Source organism: Hippopotamus amphibius, chromosome 4, assembly GCF_030028045.1.
Source record: "Hippopotamus amphibius kiboko isolate mHipAmp2 chromosome 4, mHipAmp2.hap2, whole genome shotgun sequence".
NCBI lineage: Eukaryota > Metazoa > Chordata > Mammalia > Artiodactyla > Hippopotamidae > Hippopotamus > Hippopotamus amphibius.
Window position 1 is genome coordinate 160,987,488 of NC_080189.1, and position 24,917 is coordinate 161,012,404.

At 47.2% G+C, this 24,917-nt stretch overlaps 1 protein-coding gene across 2 annotated transcripts in view; it reads left to right on the forward strand.

The window, feature by feature from the left end:
• LOC130852219 (feline leukemia virus subgroup C receptor-related protein 2) overlaps window positions 1–24,917 on the forward strand; it is a 51,810-nt gene that overhangs the window by 2,560 nt on the left and 24,333 nt on the right. For both annotated transcript variants that reach the window (XM_057733050.1, XM_057733051.1), the window contains exons 2-3: window positions 20,952–21,093; window positions 23,910–24,050. In XM_057733050.1, the coding sequence (XP_057589033.1) occupies window positions 20,952–21,093; window positions 23,910–24,050 (283 nt within the window). The remainder of the gene's footprint in view (window positions 1–20,951; window positions 21,094–23,909; window positions 24,051–24,917) is intronic.

A 24,917-nucleotide genomic window follows, 5' to 3' on the forward strand; every position in this document is an offset into this window, starting at 1 on the left:
GCCCCAACAGAATTCAGACAAGGTCACTGCAATCCCAGACCCATTGTTTGGGGAGAGCAGGAGCGCTGACTTGACCCCCAGGTGGCCTGGTGAGATCAGAGAACCCAATACTTTTTTTGTTAACAATGGAGCAAAAACGAATTGGTTTTCAGACCCCTCCGCACACACCTGTGAGGGAACTTAAAGCCAAATATATGTTTAAAATTTACTAAGAATAGTTACTCATTCACCACCCCAACTCCCCACCAAGGTCAGAAAATGCTACGAATTTTACATTTAAAAACACCCTGACCAAAAAAAAAAAAGATAAAAAGAAACACCCTGAGCATATATTTGTATCACGGAGCCATCAATTTAGTGTGTTCTTTTAGGTTTAACGCACTGTGCTAATTTAAAAAAAAAAAAGAATTAACGAAAAGCTGAATTGTTTCCGCTTCCTCACGTAGAGGTGACTAAGTTTGGTTCTTGGTGTGCATTTTAACCTTTCTGAGTAAAGCATGACTGAATGGAGGAGAAATATTAACAGAACACCTTGAGCTTTGCAGCTTAGAGGAAAAAAAAAAATAGAGGCTCCACAAAGCTGTCTAAACAGATTGCAAGCATCTTTCCAGAGAATAACTCTTCATGGCCGCAAACTTTACACTAATCAGCCAAACCCCTGTTCCCTGGTAATTCTGACCTCTCTCTTCTAGGGCTTCTGGTATGTTCCATGAGGCACCATTCCCTGCTTGCCTAAATCCAACATTCATTCCTTCACTCAACTTTGCATTGATGCAGTGTGCTAGGGCTACAAAGAATCCTTGCCTTCACAGAGTTCTCCTACCAGACTTTTAAATTGCACCAGGCACCAACATTCAGGTTAGAAAAAGCACACACACAAGAAGCAACCAGATGAGAGTATAGAGGATTTGTTTTCAGTTCTTTACGAGGTTTTTAGTATCTTCTTCTTGTCACTGCTATGGGAAGATTGAAGGAGAAGGAAGCTAATATCTGTCAAACACCTATTATGTGCAAGGCACGTTTTCATCCATTATTTAATTTTTTTTTAACCTTTGAGGTGGGTAGGGTTGTCCCTGTTGTTACAGGTGAGGAAATTGAGATCCAGGTAAATGGAGCAGTTTTATCCAGGGTCCTGCTGGTGCTGAGTGGTAGAAAGGAGGTTTGAAGCCAACTCCACCTCCAAAGCCCCTGTCAGTGGGCCGTTATTGAGTCTTCAAGTGGAGAAAGTGTATATTTAAAAAAAAGAAGGCAGGATTCTGAGTTTCGAGTTTGGGCTCTGTGTCTCAAGGGTTGTGGGTGGCCGGTGGTGGTAAAGTGTCCAGCGGATTCTCTAGAAGTTGAGAGCTAGCATCTGTCTTCTGTTTTGAAGTTCCAAGCATTAGCATTGCCTCCCCACCTGCCAGTTGCTGAGAGGCTGGTTCGGCCTCTCTGAGCCTCAGGAAGGTGGGGCTCCAGGCTCTGGGGAGAAGAAACCAGTGGATCCTGACTGGCGCAGGAGTCTTGGACTGCAGCTGGGGCACTTCCCTGTGACCATCACACAGGTGGTAGCAGCCTGGCAGTGTTAGCAACACTGGTTCTATTGTTTCCAGGGAAAATGATCTGTATGGGGTTTTGAGTGATGTGGACACATTGTTACTGAGCAAGCCTGGGAAGAGAGCCTTGTGTGAGAGTCTGGTGACAGCTTGGTGGCATGTTGCGAGGGAGATGTGGGAGCAGGAAGAGATCTTCAAGGCAGCTCCAGCCCCGATGAGAAGCCTCCAGCACTGAGACCAGAAGGGGACTTCCTCCAGGACCCTTGGGCAGGTCATAGGACAGCACCACCCAGAAAAAGACTGGAGAGAATCAGTTTGCTTTTCGAGGTAAAGGAAATACAGTCACCTGGGAATTCCCTGGCAGTCCAGTGGTTAGGACTCTGAGCTTTCACTGCCATGGCCAGGGTTCAATCCCTTGCCAGGGAACTAAGATCCCGCAAGCTGAGGAGCACAGCCAAAAAAAAGAAAAAAAAAAAAATACAGTAGTCTTACAGAATCAGTTCTGCAGCAGTCACAGTGTATCTGTTATAATAGAAATCTAACAGAAGCCACAAATGCAAACCATATATGTGACTAAATTTTCTAGTAGCACATGAAAAACAGGTAAAATGTGAATTCTTTACAAAAGTAAAGAGAACAAGTGAAATTAGTTTTAGAACTATATTTAATTTAACTCAGTATATCCAGAATAGTATTTCAACATGTAATCAATATAATAAAATTACTAACAAGCTGTTTTACATTCTTTTTCCATGATGAGTCTTTGGAAGTTGGCATGTATTTTACACTTACAGACTAGCAACATTTCCCACCATGTCTGGAACAATGATGCTAATTGTAGGGGAGGTAAAAGTTTTCCTTGACCGTCTTAGAGTCCCCAGCTAAAAATTGAATTGACAAAGTCAAATTAATAAGAGAAAATTGTCCGTAATTATTTAGTATAAGTGTTAGGTGACATAGGAGAGTTTGTAAGGAAGTGAACAGCTGGGCTTGTGCACTTTTCTGCCAGGTTTGATGGAGAGTGGACAGAGGCGGAGGAATGTGATAGGTTAAGGGGTCTGAGGTCATGGTAGAACCTGGGGGGCACTGAGCAAGGCCTGTTTGTCAGGACTCTTGGAGGCAGTGCCCCTTTATCTTCAGAGGCAAGGGTGCTCCCTTCTGTGTACCGGGAGGGCATCTCCCACCAGAGGGCTTTAAGGCTTGTTTCAGGGAAGAAGGGGGAATGCGGGGAGAAGGTCAGAGTGACTTTCCTGCTTTTCAATTCTCTCAAACTCCTTCAGCTTAAAATATTCACTGTACAGAGGTACCGTATTTGGGGGTATTATGTCCTGAGCCCCATCATATTTCAGGCATTTGCACGTCAGGTTCTAACAGATAGAGATGGACTCTAGGAAAGTGAGTCCTGTCTGGAGGAGGTCGTGTTTGCCGGACTGACCGATCATCTGTCCCCCAGCGAGGCTGGGTGTTCCTGAGGCTGCCTCAAGAGTCCAGGTCATGAGGTCAGTGGTCAGCTCATCTTGTTGCAAATTCCTGGGCACTTGGGTGTGTTAAAGTCCAGGCTTATCAGTCTGACTGTTGCAATGTCAGAGAAACTTTCAAGGTCTGAGCGACGCGTCCGGGGAGGTGAAGGCAAGCTCCTGTGTGCTTTCTTGTGTTGTCATTGTCAAGGCACATGAAGCACCTGCCCGCGTGGCTGACCACTTGCTGGGCTCCCCTACTGACCGGAAGAGAGGACCAGGCAGGGGCTGAGAGCAGAGCAAGGCTAGTGGAGACTGCAACGAGAAAGGGTAGAGCCAGGACCAACCCTCAAATGCTCATAGGGGCAGCCAGGTTATAGAAAGTGTGACAAAGGAGAAGGGACACTGCGTGTGGAGGGGTCACAGCATCGTGAGAGCATGTCCCAGCTGAAGGTGGCAGCTGCTTCAGCCTCCGCCAACTGTTCATATACACAGCATGAGCAGTGTTGTCAGACCAACTCATTTGTTTTTTTCTTTAAAGAGAAACCAGAAATCCAAATTTTTATGTAAAATATGTTTTTTTACATTGTGGTAAAATAGACATATTTATAATTTTGACCATTCATAAGTGTACAATTCAATGGCATTAAATAGTTTCACAGTGTTGTGTAAGAATCACCAGTATCTATACCAAAAACATTTTTTATCATCCCCAACAACTCTGTACCCATGAAACAGTAACTCCTCTATAACCTCTATTCTATTTTCTGTCTCTATTAATTTGCTTATTCTAGGTACTGATTATAGCCAAAATCATGCACTATTTGTCTGTTTTTGAAATGTTGAGATCTGTTTTTTAAAATGCTGATAAAACCCAAAACTTTATTTTATTATTATTATTGTTATTTTTCATGTTTGAAAGTTGTGGGTCAGATAAAACTTGTAGTTTGAAACTTCTAGGCGAAGTAAAGTGGAACTGAATTCTAGTTCTGGTTTCTCCTTCATTGCAAAGCCCTCACCAAAGACGCAGGCAGGTCGATGAGCTCAGAGGCTGATGACTCTGGGACGGAAACTAGACCAGTGCTCCCCCCAAATGGTCACCATTTGCCTCACCTGTGGGGCCAGGACAAAAATACAGATGCCTGGGCCCTCACCTGGACTTCCTAATGAGAGTCCCTAGGGGAGGGGCCCAGGCTCGTGATCAGACTCGAAGTCGCTAGGAGAGAGGAGCAGCGTGCCCTGGGAAGGCGCCCTCCCGCTTGGAGCCAGGTTCTTGTCGGGGCTGGTGTGTTTGTGCTGCTGTGTGATGGTCCAGTTCCCAGGTGGATGCAGCTGGGAGCTCAGCCACTCACTCTCCAGACTGAGGGGAGAAGATGGGCTTGGGGTGGGGCTCGTAATTCTGATTCACTTAAGCTTCTGAAAATATACTCAGAGCCCTGGGGGTCTGGGTGAGGGCAGCCCTGAAGGCCTGTGAGGTGGAGGCATAGCAGAAGCTCCTAATCCTTCTGTTTCTTGGACCTTCAACTCTGTGCACCGCATGGGAGGAGGCCCAGGGGGAGGCTCCGGTTGGCCTGGCCTGACTTCGGTCTTGGCCGTGTTGCCTTGGCAGGCATTCTTCAGGGCCTGACAATTGCGTGGCATCAAGCGTGAGTGTTCAGTTTAGCATCCAGGACCCCTCCTCCCTCGCCCTTCCTACCCAGCCTGTCGCTTGTTCCCTCCCAGTCTTGTCTCTTCTCTGGTCGGTCCGGCTCCTTAATTCTCTCCTTGAAGATACACTGCTTGGAGGTTAAGCCTAAGTCTCGGAGAGTGACATCAGTAGAGGGTGAACCAGGAAGCTCCAGACCCTTGTTCCTGCACAGAAACATGAAATGAACTAGGAACTGGCTAAAACATCTTCTCTATGGGAGTTCTGGAAATCAGAGATCTATAGCTACCAAGCAAACACCGCACCAAGAAAAAGCCGCATTCAGAATGGTAGAAAGTTTCATGACTGTTCTACTCACCCTTGCCCTGACCCCACCCACCTGCTGTGCCTCCCAGTACCCGGTTCCTTTCTGCAAACTTGAGAACAGCAAAGCAGACCAAACGTGCAACGTTTTAAACCAGTTGTGTTTCTATACACTAACAATGAACAATCCACAAAGGAAGTTAGGAAAACAATTCCACTTACAGTAGCATGGAAAAAAACACTTAGGAATCAATTTAACCAAGGAGGTGAAAGACCTGTACACTGAAAACTATAAATGTTACTGAAAGAAATTAAAGGAGTCATAAATAAATGGAAAAACGTCTGTGTTCATGGATTGGAAGATCCAATATTGTTAAGATGTCAATACTATGCAAAGCAGTCTATAAAATCAGTGCAATCACTATCAAAATGCTGATGGTGTTTCTCACAGATGAAGAAAAATGCATCCTAAAATTCGTGTGGAAGTTTAAGGGACACTGAGTAGCCAAAACAATTTTGGAAAAGAATCACAAAATTTGAGGTCTGACACTTCTTGATATCAAAATGAATAACAAAGCTACAGTAATCATGACAGTGTGGTACCTGCATAAAGACAAACAGACAAATGGAATAAACCCTCATATATATATATAGTCAAATGCTTTTTAACAAGGGTGTCAAGACCATTCAAGAGGAAAAGGACAGCCTTTTTTAAAGGCTTTTTATTTTTATAGCAGTTTTATTTTATTTATTTATTTTTATAAGTTTCTTTATTGGCTGTGTTGGGTCTTCGTTGCTGCACGCGGGCTTTCTCTAGTTGTGGTGAGCGGGGGCTATTCTTCATTGTGGTGCTTGGGCTTCTCATTGCAGTGGCTTCTCTTGTCAAACATGGGCTCTAGGCACTCAGGCTTCAGTAGTTGTGGCACATGGGCTCAGTAGTTGTGGCTCACGGGCTCTAGAGTGCAGGCTCAGTAATTGTGGCACACGGGCTTAGTTGCTCCGAGGCATGTGGGATCTTCCTGGACCAGGGCTCAAACCCATGTCTCCTGCCTTGGCAGGCAGATTCTTAACCACTATGTCACCAGGGAAGCCCTTTGTATAGCAGTTTTAGATTCACAGCAAATTTAAGAGGAAGGTACAGAGATTTCCCGTATATTCCCTGCATCTGCTCCTGGTATAGCCTCCCCCGTTGCCAACATCTCCCACCAGAGTGGTACACTGATTACAACTGGTGAACCTACGTGGACACATAATTATCACCAGTCTTTTCAACAAATGGTATTAGGAAAAGCTATAAAACTCTTAGAAGAAAACATAAGGGAAAAGCTTCATGATATTGGCTTTAGCAGTGATGGCAGTGTTTTAGATGTGACACAAAGCGTCAGCAAGAACAGCAGCAAAAAATTGGACTACATGTAAATTAAAAATTTTTGTACATCAGAGGACACTATCAAGAGAGAGAAAAGCCAGTCCATGGGATGGGAGAAAATATTTGCAAATCATATATCTGATATGGGGTTAATCGCCAGAATATATAAAGAACTCCTGCAGCTGAACAATGACAAAAACACAACCCAATTTAAAAATGAGTCAAGGACTTGAATAGACATTTCTCCCCCCAAAAAGGATACATAGACGATCAACAAGCACATGAAAAGAAGCTCAACGTTAGGAAATGCAAATCAAAACTACAATGAGATGCCACTTCATACCTCTTAAGGTGTTTGTCAATAAGAAAAAAGAAAAAGAAAAAAGTAAGGAATGTCAGGGCTTCCCTGGTGGCTCAGTGGTTAAGAATCCACCTGCTAATGCAGGAGACACAGGTTTGAGCCCTAGTCCGGGAAGATCCCACATACCTCAGAGCAACTAAGCCCATGTGCCACAACTACTGAGCCTGCTCTCTAGAGCCCACGAGTCACAACTGCTGAGCCCACGAGCCGCAACTACTGAAGCCCTCTTGCTTAGAGCCCGTGATCTGCAACAAGGGAGGCCATGGCAATGAGAAGCCCGTGCACCGTAATGAAGAGTAGCCCCACTCTCTGCAACTACAGAAAGCCAGTGCACAGCAATGAAGACCCAACGCAGCCAATAAATAAAAGAAATAGAGTTAAATAAATAAATAAATTGTTTTTTTTAAAAGTAAGGAATGTTAGCAAGAACGTGAAGTTAGAACCCTTGTGCATTGCGGATGGGAATGTAAAATAGTGCGGTCACATGGAAGACAGTATGGAAGTCCCTCAAAAAATTAAAAATAGAATTACCATATGATTTAGCAATTCTACTTCTGGGTATACACCCAAAAGAACTGAAAGCAGGAACTTGAACAGATATTTGTACACCCATTTTTAGCAGCATTCTTCACAATAGCCAAAAGGTGAAAGCAACTGAAGTGTTCATCTATGGATGAATTGATAAACAACGTGTGATTTGTACATACAGTGGAATATTATTCATTCTTAAAAAGAAAGGAAATTCTGACACATGCTACACATGGGAACCTTGAAGACATTATGCTGAGTGAAATAAGGTAATCACAAGAAACAGATGCTCTGTAATTCTACCTATGTGAGGTATTGAGCTTTTTTTCTGACACCAACCAATTCTTCAGTTCTCTAACACCAGCTGGGTGTCCTACAATTCAGTTCAGTTCAACTCTGACACTAACCACTTGGAGTTAGCCCAGACCCCACAAGCTAAGGGCTCAGTCCCGCAAAACTGTCTCCACTGAAGATGCCATTTGCAAGTCCCCGGGGCCACCCATACTTCTCACTAACTAGCTATACGTTGGGGATTCCCACGAGCCCTACTCAGGTTCTAAAACTTGCTAGAATGGCTCAGGGAACTCAGGGAAATACTTTATGGTTTTTCCTGGTTTATTATAAAGGTTACAAGTCGGGGACGGCCAAGTGGAGGCGATGCCAGAGCCCCTCAGGGGTGCCACCCTCCCAGCACTTTGATGTCACGTGTTCAGCAACTGGAAAGCTCACTCATGTCCTTCTTCAAGAGTTTTTTTCTAGAGCTCAATTTCCAGCTGCCTTCCTGTTCTCGGGTGGGGGGAGGGTGAGGCTGAAAGTTCCCAAACTCTAATCACTTGGTCTTCTGGAGACCAGCTCCATCCTGAGGCTTTAGGGGGCTTCCATGGTAAGTCACCTCAAAGCATAAACTCAGGTGTGATGGAAACCGGATCCTTATGAATCACAAAGGACCCTCCTACCACTCAGGAAATGCCCGGGGTTTCGAGCTCTGTGCCAGGAACCAGAAACGAAGACCAAATATATTTTTATTATACCACAACTACCTCAAGTAATCAAAGTAGAATGGTGGTTGTGGGGGGCTGGGGGAGGAGAGAATGAGGAATTAGTGTTTAATATGTACAGAGTTTCCGTTTGGGAAGATGAAAAAAGTTCTGGAGATGGATGGAGGTGATGGTTACACAATAATGTGAAAGTACTTAATGCCACTGAACTGTACAGTTAAAAATGATTAAAATAGTAAATGTTATGCTATATATATAGATATAGATAAATAGTTTTTTTTTTTTTACCAGCAAAAAAAAAAAAAAAAGATACACTGCTTGGGAGGTGTTTCCTCTGGCTGGGTACCTGGTACCTGCTCACCCTGCCATCATCCCCTCAGTCTCCGTGCTGGAGAAAGGTGACCCTTGCCCTTCTGTGTGCTTGCTGGGTTTCCGTGGATACTGGCCTTTTGTTTTCTGGGGTTTGGGTTTCCCCCTCTTTCCTAACTTTTCTCCTGTCCTCTTCCCCTCTTCCTCTACCTCCTCTTCCGCCTAAATGGGAAACTTGTCAAAGGACTAGAACCTTGACCAATATATTTCTCCCATGTGTCAAGGCTCTGGGCATAACAGGCACTTACAAATGGTGGACAAATTAATAAACAGGTGTTCCTTTCCTGAAAGGAATTAAGGTCACCACTCAGCTGAGAGCTCAGGTGGTTGCGGGAAGGGACTCATTGTTTTCCTGATGTGACTCAGTCTTCCTTCTTCAGTGGAAAAACCTAGTCAGTCCTTACAGGGTGACTTGAACTCTGCTGAACCCAGGGTGGTTGAGAACACACCTTTAGCTTTGCTGTGTACCCTTGGACCAGACCCTTAACTTTTTTAACTATTGGCTGCTTCTGTAAGATGGAGATAATATTGGCAACTGCAAAAGGTGGAGAGGAGTAAGTGAGACAGTAAGTGGAGGGCCCAGAGCGAGCGTTTGTCTGCTAAATGGAGAACAGGTGCTGTCACTACTATATCATCAAGAAAGGTAACAAGCTGCCGATCTAGGAGAGGCCAACACTTAAATGCTCATAATATCACCCTGTGGCAGGCTTCAGGGTGCATGTGCACAGGACATTCAGCAGTCACAGCATGTGGAGGGACACACCCCAGAGTGTGTGTAGGAGGAAGCCAGCAGGACCGCTTCGCTGAGGAGGTGATGGTTATGAGCGGATTCTCAACAAGTGAAGTGACCAGGAGTTGAGTGAACCGGGGAAGGTGGGCCTTTCTGGAAGTTTCCAGGCAGTATCCTGATGGGGACTTGTGCCTCGAGAGCTACTCAAACTAAGAGCCGTGCCGGTGCCGGGAGATGGTGTTATCGTTCCAGTGTGTGGCTGATGAGACCCGCTGTCTGTGGTGAAGACTTTGGGGTCTCAGGGATGACCTAGGTACTGGGCCAGCTCCCACCCCCACACATCAGACCTTAGTCTTACAAACCTGAGACTCTGCTGAAGGAAGTGGGGGTGCCCAGGCTTATCAGGTGGACACAGCCGTTTTCCACTGCCTGACTCTTGATCTTTATCCAACAACACTGTTAACAGGATGTCCTTCCCTTGCCTTCACCTCCCACAGCCCCCAACATCAAACAGCCCCGTGTGAATTGGTTGGCTCCCCATCAGGGATGGTGAAGAACTATAGGGCTAAGGTGAAAGCGGGTGTTTCCTCCTTTTTCTTTGTTCTCTGTCTCCTGACTTCTGTCTAGCACCATCCCAAACTGAACCCAAGGGAGCATCTCCCTCTCTTTGCTCTTCAGGACGAAGGACCTTTGTCTTTGCTGAGTCATTCAGCGGTCGGAGGTATCCTGCAGGTTCTGGCAGCCCGTCCTGGCTCTTCTGCGTCCCCACCATATTCCAGGCATCTCTCCTTTTTTATGCTTTGCAAAAACTGTAGCTTGGCCTCTGAGCCCCACACAGTTCAAGATGAGGTCTTGCCCCAGCATGAGGGCAGAGAGCACCAGCACTGTGTGTGTTTGCAGGAGGGGGATGGGAAGGAGCACTGGCTTTCCCTTGCTTACCAGCTTCTCGGGGATTAGACAGTGTGTCTCGGAACCACAAGTGGAGTGGTGTTCGCTTTGGCTCCCATCCGATTTTTTCTCTAGAGAGCAGGTGAACACAAGCTCCTTTCAAGCTCCAGGAGATCACTTTTGATTGGACAACCCTGCCACCTGCAGAAGGGAGGGGTGCAGAAGCTGGAGCAAGGTTGGGGGTTGTTTTTGTTTCGCTTTTTCTTCCCCTTTTTCTCTCCCCTGGAAATTCCTGAGTTCTGCCCCACATTGCAATGTTGATATGGCTGGGTCTCCCCTGCTGGTCTGGAGGCAGCTGCCTGTGCGCAGGCCCATTTGCTGTGCCCATCAACTCAGAAAAGGAGGAAGTGAGCCGCCATGTGTCATGGCGTTACAGCAGGGTGCATCGCAACAGGCTGTTTGTTTGGGGTGGTGGCTGCCCCTTGAGCAATCCTCCCCTGCTCAGACCTTTATCCTGAGCTTCCTTTTTGGCACTGGATGTGTCTGTGGAGCCATTCAGTGAACTCAGAGGCCCATTGCTTCTCTACCAAGGAGCAAGGCAGGAGTATGCACCGGTCCCACCATCTGTCCCTGCCTGGGACGCCAAGGGAAGCCAGCAGCTGAGAACTAGCTCTTGATTTCTGTCCTTGGGGCCGTGGAGGTCAGTTGTTTTGAAACGTGCTCCCGGAAGCTGCAGCACCAGCAGCACCTGGGGTGCAGATTCCTGGGTACCAGGGCAGATCCGAGGAAGTAGTATCTCCGGGGGTGGGGCTCTGGAACCTGTGGTTTTGATACTCCGCCAGGGATTGTGATGTGCCCTGAAGTTGGAGAACTCCTGGCATGGTAGCCATGGGACCTCCACCTGTCTCTGCTGGCCCTGGTGTTTGGGGCCTCCGGCTGGACACCTGTTCTCTTTGGGCATCAGCTTCCTTATCTGTAACAAGGAAGCCAGCCTCACAGGGTGGCCACTCAAGTTAAATGGGTTGTGAAAGCTCCTGAGCCAGACGCGCCTCTGCAGTCATGCAACGAGTGCACATCCGTCTTGTCCCTCCCCGCCAGACTCAGGTTCCGCAGCATTCCTTCTGGTGTCTCTGGATTCTAGGCCTTTCTTTCATCTCAGCTGCTGTCCCAGGAGTATTTGCTGACAGATCCTCCTCCCTGACACCACAGGTCTGGAACTTAAGTAGACCTGCCTGTCCACTCTCCACGGATGAGTAAGGTTGGGGCTGACATCACCACCCTGCTAGAAATAGGTCACCCTCCATCAGACTATTGCTCATAGGACACAGAGCAGAAGAGGCCATGCCTGGCACATGGTGGGGACTGAGAACGTTCGGATGGAAAGATGGATATCTGGTGTTCTGGTTTTACACTTTATCTTTTGGGCATTGTCTTCTCATTGCCGAAGGAAGATTCCAGAGCATGTTCTGTGATTGCCATTGGATAACAGGTCAACCATGGCCTCAGGAGGATGGAGGTGGTGGGTGGGGGAAGAATGCAACTTGACCCAACCCTCTTACTAATCTTTTTCACTTTTTATATGTTAGCGAGCCTCCTGAGAAAATCCTCTCCACCTGCTTCCTTAGCTCTAAATCCTTGGAAGCAGGTCCTCAGGAAGAGCTGCAGGTGGTAACACTCCTCCCTCTTTGGGGCTGGCTGACTTAGGGGAGTGAGGCCTGCGAAGATCAGGCCACAAAGAGACACTGTTGGCCTCTGGCCTTGGGATAGGCATCTCAATGATGCTTTGCTTTGTTTGTGGAGTAAGGACTGTCCTCCTTGGGAATGTTTGGTTCTCTCAAGGCTACTGTGGGGGGTAGGAAGTTGTGTCCGCAGGGCCCAGATTGCCACTGTAAGTTTGTTGAGAGACTCTGAGATGTTGACATTCTCTCCACTCACTGCATGGCCTCTGACTCACTGTCCAGAAAGAACTTTGATAAGATGTACAGAGTAACTGTTAGCCATTTTATCATGACCCAAACGCATTCCTCAGTTATATAACAAACCCTATTGCAAAGGAACCCATCAGACCGTGGTTCATCTTGGGTCTCAGACCACTTCTTCCTGGGCTACTTGGCTGCTTGGTGACTCATTGTGGCTCAGCAAGGCTCTTTGGGAAGATAGCAGGGAATGGGACTGTCAGAAGTCCCGACGTTACTTCACTGCTGATTAACTCGGTGACTTCAGCCAAGTTGAGCGAACTCAGTTATGAAAAGGAGAAAAGGACAGGCCCCTCCCAGGGCTCTGTGCCTCTCCTGTGCCGTGGGCATCCTGTTGTTCGCTGGATAGCTTTGAGGCTCAGTTTATGTGCTGGATGTGCAGGTGCCTAGAAAACTGAAATTCTGTGCAAATGTGGGCTTTTAAGTGCCCTTAAAAAAAATGGACTTTAGACTTGCCTTGTGACACTTGCCTCGTGATAGTAAAAGGGCTTCCTGTACACAAATCAGGTCCTGTCCATCTGGTAAAGAGCCACCTTGGATTAGGGGCCACACCCTCGGTTTACAGGACTTGCCATTCTTGACTTTAGAGTCAGCTCTTCATTTCAGAAAAAGTTTTGGTCATTTAGGCTGTAGGAGCCTCTCCCAGAGCTCCTGGGTTCTGGAGCATCCCTGCTGATTTGGTCCTTTTGACTTGAGCCGTGATGCAGCTCCTGAGGTCCTGTGGACCATTCTAATTCCTTTTGATGCCAAGAAGGGCCTTTTGCCAGAGATTGGCACAAAGCAGCTTTTCAGTCTCTGTGTGCCTTGCATGGCTCCTCTCTTCAGTGTAGGGAATGGCAGTGGTGGCAGAGCACAGGACTGATTTAGTCCCCACCATCAGAAGATGGGTGTAAGAAGTCTTCTTCTGAGGGCCTGATGTTACCACATTTTCTCCCAGGCCTCTTACAGTTAGCAGGTGGCACCGACCCCTGGTAACCAGTGCGGACTGGTAGGGCTTGGACGGCCCCTGTGACTGTGATAATTGACTTTTCTCTCTCCAGAATTCTTCTCTCTCTCCTTAGGGAAGAGGGGATCCCATTATTTGCCCCAGGAATGCCAGCCCTGTATTCTCATGCTACTCCACAAAACTCCACATCCTTTACTAGGGTGCCCCCACTGTGGGCCAGATCTCCATCCCTTGCAAGTAACCCACACAGGCTCTGGCCATCCAGTCTTTGTTTCCCTTTGAATCCTACTCGTCCTGGATTGCATCCAGTCTGGCTAGCTTCCAGGTGTCTCTCCAGCAGGTAATGTGACAAGTGAAAGTCAGTGAATGAAGGCTCTCATCCCCTTGGCCTATCTCATGAAGTACAACCTCGGGTTAAGCGCTACACTCTCCATGGGCCAAGCACTCTGACCTTTATGTCCATTCTTGGGAGCCATGGTTTTTTTTGAGACAGTGCACCACAGCCTTTATGTACTGGTTGAACAGATATTTATTGAATATCATCCCTGTGCCAACCCACATTAGGAGCTCTGAGGACAGAGTAGTGAATAGAGAAGTTCCTGAGTTCACATGTAAGAGAAGAGGGATTAGACTGTAAGGCATTACTTACGGAGTGACTAGTGGTGGAAATGTCAGGCCAAGTGTGAGGAGAGATGACCTCATGTAAGTAGGTCCTGAGTAACTTCCTCAATCCCAGGGCCAGAGCTGATGGTGCTGCTTTCTTGGGGTGGTGGTAGATATGAGCAATTAATAGTTTTCCTGGTGCAAGATTTAGATTTCTTTTTCTTTCCAGATCTCTCTGGGATCACGAGACAGGATTAGTTACCTTATGAAGTTGGTTTCTTAGGGAAAAGCTATGTTGGGCCCTCCCTGTCTGTTTCTGGAGGCTCATCCGGAAGTGGGAGGAACTGGGTCTGGCTCGTGGCAGCCTTTTAAGAAACAGCTCTTCCAGGGCCAACCTGTGGGTATACCCCCAGGTCTGAGTTTCACCTCTGTAAGTCAGAAGGGGAAAACTGTCACCAGGAAGCCCAACCAGACTCAGAAGAAAACTTGGGAGGATTAGAAACATGTCACATGAACTACTTTTAGGAATGACAGCATGTGACATATCAGACAAAGGAAACAGTTCTTCTGCTTTGGGCTGTTTCACCATCTGTCACCAGGCAGGGAGTATAAGGTTGAGTGTGGCAATAGCACACAAGACATTTGGGTTCATCTCTTGGCTGCTGCGGGCTGGCATCTGGGATGGAGTTGGTAGAAGTGCCAAAGCATCTGAGTGGAGCTTTGCACTTTCTCCAGAAGTTGGAGAAAGTGAGGTTTGCTTCTGCCACTTTGCTGGCCTGGTGGTTAGAAAGATGCCCCTCATCTTTCCTCTTCCCCGGCTGAGTCACTGGGGAAGTTCTAGGAGCCTGTGGTCACTCGCTGTCAGCTCTCTCATGAGAGGGACCTTTGGGTGGAGAAGCCGGCAGTGAGGCTGGTGCTTGGGGAAAGGGGAGCAAAGGATCCGTGTCGTCTGCTCTCACCTAGACCAGCACTGAGCCTTTGCAGATGTTGCCACAAGGACAATTCCAAGAGGAATACCTACCCTAAAAGGAGGTATGTGTGTTCCTGGAGCCTCTTGAGTTGATGACTGAAAGCAGCACATATTTGAGGCTCAGCTAAAAAATGAAGCCCTTTGTCAACGTTCCTTTTTTTTTCAATCAAAAAATAATTTCCCTCTAGACTCAGACCCTCTCCCCTAAACTTAGCACCTTCTCTGTTTCAGCCCAGGGTACCTCTGTTCTTCAGTTATCTTGTGGCCCCCAAAGATGAGGAGGAAACCCAGCCCCAAGGCTGTAGGTCAAGATCAAGGTGTATTGGCTACTTAGAAGCTGAGTGGTACTCTTTGTCTTGCATCTCTTGTCTGCTCCCTTACCTTTTAGTGTGGTGCTTCATGTCAGTTGGTGTTCAGTAAATATTAAGTGTAGGTTTGAGGGTGGGTAGTTGATCAGCCTGCATTCCAGTGGCCGCCATGTCTGATCTTGGGGAGCCCCAAATTGGGGGTCTTCCCTGTGTCATTCTACCTTGCATCTGCTTTCTTTTGGTGGTAAACTCTTGCAATACAGCAAATTGCTACTATGCCCAACTTCTTTGCTATGGAAGAGACTGGAAATACTTGAGTTAGGTTTTAACTACACAGTTCTAAAAGTCTTCTCTTTATGCTGAAGATATTTCCTGAGCCCCATCTCTTTTCTTGGCCTGGATGGGACTGGGCATGGTGTGGGGAGGGGTCACACAAGGAAGTGTTCGTCACTGTCCCTGTCCTCACAGCGCTAAAATCTAGCTGGGGAGAGGACAAAACACCCTACATGGAAAACAACCAAAACTCAGCCTGGCATAAGAACAAGAAACCCTATAGAGTGTAGCTAAGTGGTCAACAAAACAGACTATAGCTGGAAACACCTCTGCTGATCACTTCCTCCAACAGCTAGACACATGGGAGGTGCTTGAATGATAGAATCGAGCATATAAGACTAGAGAGATTATCAGGTCTCTGTGGTAGTTACTTCCATGAAATTGGCCCAGTTCATCAAGGGGTTTGGAGTCAGATTACCATGGGCTTGAATCTCAGTTCTGCCGTTAGTAGCTGGGTGACCTTGGGCAAGTTACAGTTTTCTCATCTGTAAAAACCAAACCGGAGATAATCCTGCCAACTTTTTGGGGTTGTTGGAAGGCATTAAATGAAATAACATGTGAAAAATCATTTAGTAACTGCCTAGCACACAGTAGGTGCTCGTTATATATTGGTTTCCTTCCTTCTAGTGTGAATAACAGCCAAGACGTGAACATTCAGCCAAATGCTTAATGGTGCAAACTCTAGTACCCATGGCCTGAACTTGAAGCCCAGCGTAGAACACTTGCTGTTCTGTGACCTCGGGCAAGCTACTTAAAGGCTAGTTTTCTCCATTTAAAAATAGGGATTCAAAGAGTGAGTGTGTATATGTGCAGCGCTTAATAGCGTCTAGGCCAGTAGCTGTGGCGTGGCGAGCACAGTGGGTCAGCCGTGATCACTGTTCTTACCTTCCGTGGGAAGCAGGGGTTCCAGGCTGCCCTGATGTCACTAGTGCTCCTCCTGCCTTTCCCTCACTCTCTCCCCCAAAGGACTGAGGAAACCCAAGAGTGTCGAGGTTATAGAAGCCTCCAGCAGCGTCACAGACTTGAGGACAAACCCTGTGACTGGGGAGGAACTCTAAGGAAGTCTAGAGTCCACCAGCTGTGACGCTGCTTCCCAGGTTCGTAGGGGCCTCAGCTTAGCCTCTTAAATCCATAAACCTCTTTCATGGGCGATTTGCCCCGCAATCAATGGGATTGTTTTTGTTCCTGAAGGTCTGCTGCCTCCTTCCTCCTGAGCTGGCCTTTTCAGAAGAGGCCAAGGGCTTGGGTTGGGGACTTTCAAAAACACAGTCATGTGAGCAGGCTTTGCGTGCACGTTATTGCTGCCCGTGGTGTGTTCCTAGGAGCGGCGAGGTGGTCCTGGGTGGCTGGGAGCTCGTCCTCATGATTAAACTGTGGCTCCGGTTCCGAGTGTCAGTGCCCAGCAGCCACCGCACTCTCCTTGCTTCTTTCTGGGACATCCAAGACGCAGTCCCAGGACCGCCCTCTGAGCCTCTCCCCCATCCAAAGGTGGCTTTCCTGCCAGGAGCCTTCACTCTGAGTGAGTCCCGCACTGGGGACCCTGGAGGCTTTGTTTCTGCATCGTTTTGCCCAGATCCGCTATTGTTTAATCACGGAGGCGTAGTGTTTTCACCGAGGTGTAAACACACGCCTAAGTGACACTGGCCAAGAGGAGAGAGAGGTGTTCGCAGCAGAATTGTGTGTTGAGTGTGGGGACTTGCCTCAGCAGCACCACTTTGTGGTGTTGAAATGCACACAGCAGTGTGTGGGGATGGGCCATGTGTGCTGAAGTCACTTCCGAGTGGCGTGTGTAATTCCCACGTGGACGTGGTCCTGGGAGATGGGCTGTAGCACTGGCCTCCCTGCTGGTGGCTCTGCTGTCCACGCCTGAGGTACCAGTGTCCAGACACATAGCCCCAGGAGTGGGTGGGCGTGTTTTGTACGGGACAGAAATTAGACAAACTGCATTTTAGCCCATATTGATGCCCAGAAATTCTGCATGGACTTAAATGACCCTTTATGTAGTAACATTGTCCTATATTTGTCTATGTATGCTTTCCTCAATGTTGTTCTGTGTGACGCTTAGCTTCTTGTTAATCCTTAGATCGTTAAGATCATTGCTGGTGTATATAGACATGTGCAGACATACACATGTGCCTGGTCACCCATCACATAAAAACAGCTTTGTGGAGGTGGCCTCATGCTGTGTGCTTTAAGATTGCTCATAAGGGTTGATCGGCTTTGAGCAAATCTGGTGTATGGAAATCTAGATTGAATCCAGATTTATCTTTCATGAGGTGCTGATTTAAAAGGAACCTTCAATTAAGCACACTTTCTCTGAGAGTCTTGTCTAGGTTTAAATTCCCAACCAGATCTTTTCCCCAGGTCTGGGTTCACGGCTAATCTGGAAGGGACGTGATGGTTCCTGACATGCCAGTTAACTGCAGCCCATGCATTCAATGCCCATTTATCAAGTAAACCCCCATTGTGTTTACCAGGCACCCGACTAGTGTCACAAATAAGGTTGAAAACCAAAGGGTTAGAGGGGTTAGGGCAAGGAGTTCAGGCCTCACTAAGATCACCGAGGAAAACTCAGTGAAGGAACTGAGGGTGAGATGGGCTCTAAAACACTCAAGGAGGGAGACCTTTGCAAGCAATGAATCTGCTGGAATAAAGGTAGAGACCAGACAATGAAAGGTTGAACCTGTGCATCATATAATCCAGGGACATCCAGGGAAGCAGATGGAGATGGGACTGGAGGTGAAGAAAGCCAAGAACAGCAGGCTGCAGGACGTGGACGGGGTCCTCCCTGGGAGAGGGTTGGCTCCTTGAAGGTCCTTGAGCGGGACTGCGTGGTCAGAGCAGCGCTGAGAAAGGTGCCTCTGAACACGCTGTGCAGACGGGTGGGGGAGACGTCACATTACCTGAAAGAGAGCAGGGGCGTAGAGGCAAAGTGGGCGTCCAAGGAAGGTGGGGGAGGGCCTGGGACAGCGTGGATGTGAGAGGGCAGAGGCAAGGGGGCTGAGAGATGAGAAAGGGCAGAGAGGAGCAGAGAAGGATGCGGAGGAGAACCAGGGGAGGTGACTTGTTTGTCCCAGTGGCCTCCCCTCCCCTGCCTGTCGCCGCTGCTGTGGGAGAGTGTTGGGGGTGGGAGAGCCGGGCTCACAGAACGGCGGGGAGCCCTCACAGTGTAAAGCATTCTGCTGGATAGTCCATTCCGATGGGCTCACTCATCCTCCAAGTGACCCCTGAGCTAGAGGGTGTGAACGCGGCCGTACCTTCCTTTGTGGATTAGGAAACAGGAACAAAGAGAGGAATTAACTTGCCAGCATTAGACTTCTAGTAACTGGCAGAGCTGGGATGTGAACACTGAGCTTCCTGACCCCAGAGCCTGAGCCCTTAACCACTGTGTAGAGTGATGACGTGTCCGAGGGATGTTGGGGCGGAAAGGAGCAAGGGGGAGGGGTTCACTTTGAAATAAACAGTGTTCATGGTTAAAATGAACCACACGGTTGTGAGCTCCTTGAGGAGCAAGGCAAGCCCCCAGTTAGATCATAAGGAGACCAAGTTTGAAGTGAGCCTTCAAGCCCAGGGGCTTTGCTGCGGGGAAGCTGCTGGCCCAGTGAGGGGACATTTCTGACTCCTGGTGCCAGAAAGCCAGCTCTTGGTAGACCTGAAATCCAAGAGACACGCCATCCTGATCTGGTGACTGTGCCCGGGGGAAGGAATGAGGCAATGGGGGCCCAGCTGTGGGGCTGAGAGTGGGCCCATCTCTTGCTGATCAGTAGGTATGCTGGGGCAGGAATGGGCTGAGGAGGAATGAGGTTGGGTGGGTGAGAACCTGCTTGCTGACATGGTTGCCTCCTGCCAAGAGGAGCAGCATCTTCCTGGCCAGGGACCTGGTCTGGAGGTTGAGGTCCCTGGGACCCTGGCAGAGGGTTCAAATGGGACCAGTGGTCTGTCCTTGTTGCAATAGGACTGAGCCCTCACCATGGTGCTGACACAGAGCTCCCTGCCTTTTGCAGGGTCTTCCTTTGATGGTCGGGGCATATTCATGACCAGGCAGCTTTGTTCCAGCATTCTGATTCAGTCATGACTTGGGGCTTTGCAGGGGTGCCCCATGTATATGGTGATGGGGACAGTAGTTGTGGATCTCAGAGCCAACATAACACGTGTTGTGTTGTGTTGTAGGTGAAGTGTGGGCATCTCATCCCAGATGCAGCCTAGTAGTTTCTGGGTTTGTTTTTGCTCTGCCAAGGGCATGAGCTGGAATGACAAGTGGTGCATGACACAAAGTATGGCTTCTTCCCGTCAGCTGAAGCCCTCAGGCTGCACAGGTTTGTCTTTTAGGGAGCACAGAGATATATATGGCAGAGTTTCTGCTTTATGGAACTTTATAATCTATGGTGGCATAGAGAATTAAATGAAAGATACAAAAGGTAACAAAAGTGGGGATGTTCATGGATTGAAATTATAGAATGTTAATAGTATTCTAGCAGAATACATTTCACGTAGTAGATGCTTTAAAGATCAGTTTGATGTGTTGATTGTACATGGTGTGCACTGGAAGAGCCCTATACTTAGCCAATTGATGATGACTTTTGAAAATGTTTCAGAGCTGAGAATCATGAGTGACCACCCTAAGTGGCTATAATTGACAGTCTGGAAAACCAATCAGGATGACCAGCACATTGGCAGCTGATGAATGGTGTTGGCCTGAAAGCAGATTGCTTCTCTACCTGCAGTTGCTTTCAGGTTCAATAAAGGAGAAACGGGACCTTAACACAAAAGACTTGCTCAGCTGCTCTTACTCTTAGAATTTGGACCTTGCCTGAATTCTCACACTATTTTCAAATTTCTACCTTGGTATTTTGTGTGGCAGAAGGGTTTGGGGAGTTGTATCGCACCTAGCCACTCCTGAATCAAGGTATTTCTGCCCTCAGAAACACCCAAGGCACGTTGTCTGCCAGGTCACTGGAAGTTGAACTCCTATGAATATATGACATGTTCAGTTTGTTGGGGAGTGTGAGTGAGTGTGTGTGTCTATGTGTGTATATGCATTTATAGCCAGTTTGCATGTGCCCGTGTCCTTTGTGTATACATTTATGCAGTTATGTAACTTCACATCACAGATGCTCAGATGCTTTATAAATTACAAAGTTACTTATGCAATGAACTTAAGCTTCTATGTTTGTAAATGTGGTAACAATGTTAGGCTTCCATCTCTCACTGAATGCAAGTTCTTGAGGTTATAGGGTATAGAATTTTTCCCTCAGCTGGTCTCTCCACTCAAGTTAAAAGATTCAGTGAAATCAAGAATTTAAATGGCACAAAATCAAAACCAGCATTGTTTTACTCTACCATAGAGATGGAAGTATAAGAACCATTCTTAATTAGTTTGTTGCTAAAGAAAAGCGAGTCAGCATTGAAAACCCCAACCATAATCTTTTTCACAGTCTTTGATAGTGAGGGTGGTGAGTTGAGCTGTCAATCAAAAGAAAGATCTCTCTGGTGTCTTGAAGGGAGAAATAATCCCTGTTTGAGTTTTAGGAAGGACTGGAAGTTGGGGATTATGTTTCTTATTAGGAGGCTCTTAAATGTGTGCTGTCACCTCTTGGCCATTGATACTACGGTTGATTGTCTCTGTCTTCTATAGCTTGGAATTGCCATTGGGTTCTTGGTCCCTCCTGTCCTGGTACCCAACATCAAAGACCAGGACAAGCTTGCCTACCACATCAGCATCATGTTCTACATAGTAGCAGGTGTGGCCACTCTGCTTTTCATCCTTGTCATCATCGGTAAGGTCATTAATAGGCTCATGGGACGACGGGAGGCAGGGAGGTCCTGCTGACTTGGGTGAGGACCTTGTGAACATGGCCCTAGGACGCCATGCTAGGTACCATGTATTCTATAAAATACATCTATAGAAACTGGAAGCCAGGCTTCCAGTGGTCTTCAAATGTTTTAGCCTGCGTTGCTGCTGCTGATACAGTGCTAGCTGGTCCTGTGTATTTTGTTAGCTGCTCAGTAAAACTTAGGTGTAATTAACCAGTTCCCCAGTATGACCTCATTAGAATTAATGGGCAGCCTGCTGATCCCCTTGATGAAACCCCAGTGAGCACTTACGATGTCACAGGGCCTGTGCTGAGTGTGCCTGATCTCACTGACTGCTCAGCAGCCCTGTAGGGCAGGTACCAGTATCAGTCTCACTTGACCAAAAGGAAACAGTGCCTTGAGAGGAGATAAGGAAATTATTCAAGATTAGATAGTAAGTGGCAGAGATTGGATTCCAGCCTCAGCTTGTCTAACTCCATACCCTAAATTTCTAGAAACAAGAAAACACAGCAGGATTGACCCACAGACACTAATACTGTCGTACATTCACCTGAGAATACCTGGGGACCCCATTAAAATTTTTTTTTAAATATATATGTGTATAAGATATGCTCATTATGGGAAAATGTAGAAAATACAAAAAAGCATAAAGAAAAGAATGACCATTTACTTAAACTGGTACCAGCTAATCTCCACCACCAGCCCCAGAGAACTACTATTAATTGTATATTTAATCATTGAGCTACGTGGTTAATTTATGTTCTCTTTTATCATCTGAGTGATATCACAAGGGCTGTGATAAATTCAGAAAGAGCCTAGTAGAGGTTTTCATTTTCAGTGAGTCACCCATCTTTAAAGGTTAACCAGCTGTCTTCCTAATATCTGAATGTTCCACCTCACACGTTATAGGTTTCATTCCTTCCTGCTGGCCTCACCTCCAGAGTCAAGCAGTTTTATAATCATGTACCTCATCCAGCTGTTCTCACTGTGTCATTCCCTCCCCGGGGTCCAAGCTGAGGAGGGGCTGCCTGATGGCTTTTCAAAGCTCACAGGATCTCTTGGGTGGAGAGCTTGGTGTTCCTGCAAAGGTGAGAAGCTTTGAAGCTGTGGTTGAGAACAGGAAAGAATAATCTCGGCCAGACTTGAAGTTTCAGATTGTAATGTGCCCAGCTCTCAATTCTTGTATTTGTAGCAGATGAGGGCCTAGTTCTTTGCAGAGGTCCTAGAGGTAGGCCATTTCTACACTTTATATTTTACTAGTACGCACAGACAGTTGCTCATTGAATAAAGAACTGAAAAATCTTATCCAAACTGTGGTTTGTGGTTGCCAAATCCTTGCGCAAACAGCTGCTGTTGCTGAGATTTAAAAAAAAAAAAACAAAAAAACCCTCTTGCCTTGATTTCTTTCCCCTGATAGAAGGGGAGGTGAACAGGCCAAACAATGGCTGAGAAGTTCCCAGCGGTGGGAAGTCACGGAGGACAATTTCCGGAGAAGGAAGAATTAGGGCTCTGAAGTCTGGGCTGAAGGGTTATCTGGGTGGAGGGAGGAGACCTTTGATCGTCAAGAGAATAAACTGCATTTCCAGAGCTTCCTCAAACAGGAGACAGTCTCCTGACCTTTCAGGAGTGTTCTCAGGGGCGCTGGGGACACAACATGGTGCTTCCGTGGACCCAGCGGGGGACCAGTGTAGGCAAACAACTGGTTAAACTGATCTGGCCCCCAGAGAACTGGATAGCAATCAGTGCACTGAAATGGATTGTACCAGTTGTCCTGAAACTAGAACATAAAGCGAATGGTTTTCCCACTATCCCTCCCCAGTCCTTCCTATCAGGGTGGCCACTCCTATAGGAGCATGTGTTAATCCTCTGGTTTATCGTGAGGCAGATGTTTGATTCAGACTTTGAGAAACTAGGCATGGACTCCAGGTCTCTCCAATAAGAGAAAATCCTCTTCCTTATTCAGGGGGTGTTTATTGGCGGCATGTGCCCGGCTCTGTGCTCAGCGTGGGCAGCGCAGTCCCTTCCCCCTTGGGACGAGCTCTGGTGCCGAGTCCTTAACTGGGCTCACTGATCCCAGAGCCTCAGCTGTCACTTCGTTTCTAGCTCCGTGTTACTGTGGAATTTCTTCAGTGGTCTGCAGTGTGTTATTCCACAGTTTTTACGGGACTCCTTAATCCTTGAGCACTGTCTGGGAGGCCCAATGATTGCAGCCATCCAAAGACCATTAAGAAAAAGTAATCAGGGACTTCCCTGGTGGTGCAGTGGTTAAGAATCCGCCTGCCAATGCAGGCACACGGGTTCAAGCCCTGGTCCAGGAAGATCCCACATGCTGCCGAGCAACTAAGCCCATGCTCCACAGCTACTGAGCCTGTGCTCTAGAGCCCTTGAGCCACAACTACTGAGCCCATGCACCTAGAGCCTGTGCTTCGTAACAAGGGAAGTCACCACAATGAGAAGCCCCGCACCGCAACGAAGAGTAGCCCCTGCTCGCCGCAACTAGAGAAAGCCCGTGCCCAGCAAAGACCCAGTGCAGCCAAAAAATAAATAAAATTTTAAAAGAAAAGAAAGAAAAAGTAATCAAAGGCACAGTCACTGAGCCACAGACAGTGAGATGCAGCTTCAAGAGAGGAGGCTATAAAGGATTTAATTGAAGAATTAATATTTCCTTTTGGAGTCTTAGTTCCTTCTCAGATGAGGGAGTCAGCTCTCGTCCATGTGTCAGCTCTGCAGGGGTGGGACCAAGGGATTTGCAGTGATCTCTCTGTTTCTTTCCTTCCAGTATTCAAGGAGAAGCCTAAACATCCCCCGAGCAGGGCGCAATCCCTGAGCTATGCCTTGGCATCCCCTGATGCTTCGTACTTAAGTTCCATCGTCCGACTCTTCAAAAACCTCAACTTCGTGCTTCTCGTCATCACCTATGGTAAGATGCAGGTGTCCAGGAGTGTTCTGGAACTGGGAATGTGATACAAGAGGCTTGATGTGTCTGTGTGTCTTACTGTTTCTGCATCCCAATGTATATGTAAAGTTGTTGTTTAGGGTCAACCGGAAGAGCCAGCTGTGCCTCAGGCCTTCAATGTTCCAAAATGTTTACCTAGGAAACCATTCATTCCCATGTCTAGTTGTCTGGCAAAATGCCTGCCAATCCTCTGAGTCTCGTCTCAGTATGACTGCTGTAAAGCAGTGTTAGGTGACCTTTCCTCTTTTATTCTGCTGTTCCTGGTACATCTTAACACTTATCATTTAAAAAAATATCATTTCTAGGTCTGTTTTCCCACTAAATTATAAACTCCCTGAGAGTAGGGATGTATGTCTTTTTATCGTTATAATTCTTCAGCAGTGGCCAGCCTGGAAGAGATACTCCAGCAGTTATGAAATGAGTGATCGAACAGTTATTAAATGAATGAACAGATGGATGTTTACATGGGTTTTGCCACAGGCATCACTTTCCAACCAGTCCTTCATCTTGTAACATTGCTCCTTTTTTACCTGAATGCAAGACAGCATCCCTCTCTCATTTCGTTTTCTTGGCTTTTGGTAAGATAGAGTTCAGTATTTAGGCTGGTATATTGGCTTGCTTTCCAGCGAGCCGTTTGCTACGTCTTCCGTCTGATGTGTAATGAGAATGTCGCACTAGGCAAGGGCCAGGACAGACCGCAGGGCGTTCCATTAAAGGTGTCCTTACAGATCCAGCCAACTCTGCTGCTGTCCAGCCTACACTTGACCCTTGAACCCTCCAGTTTGTTTGATTAAAATCAAGAGTGTGTATCATGCTCCGTAACCAGAAGAA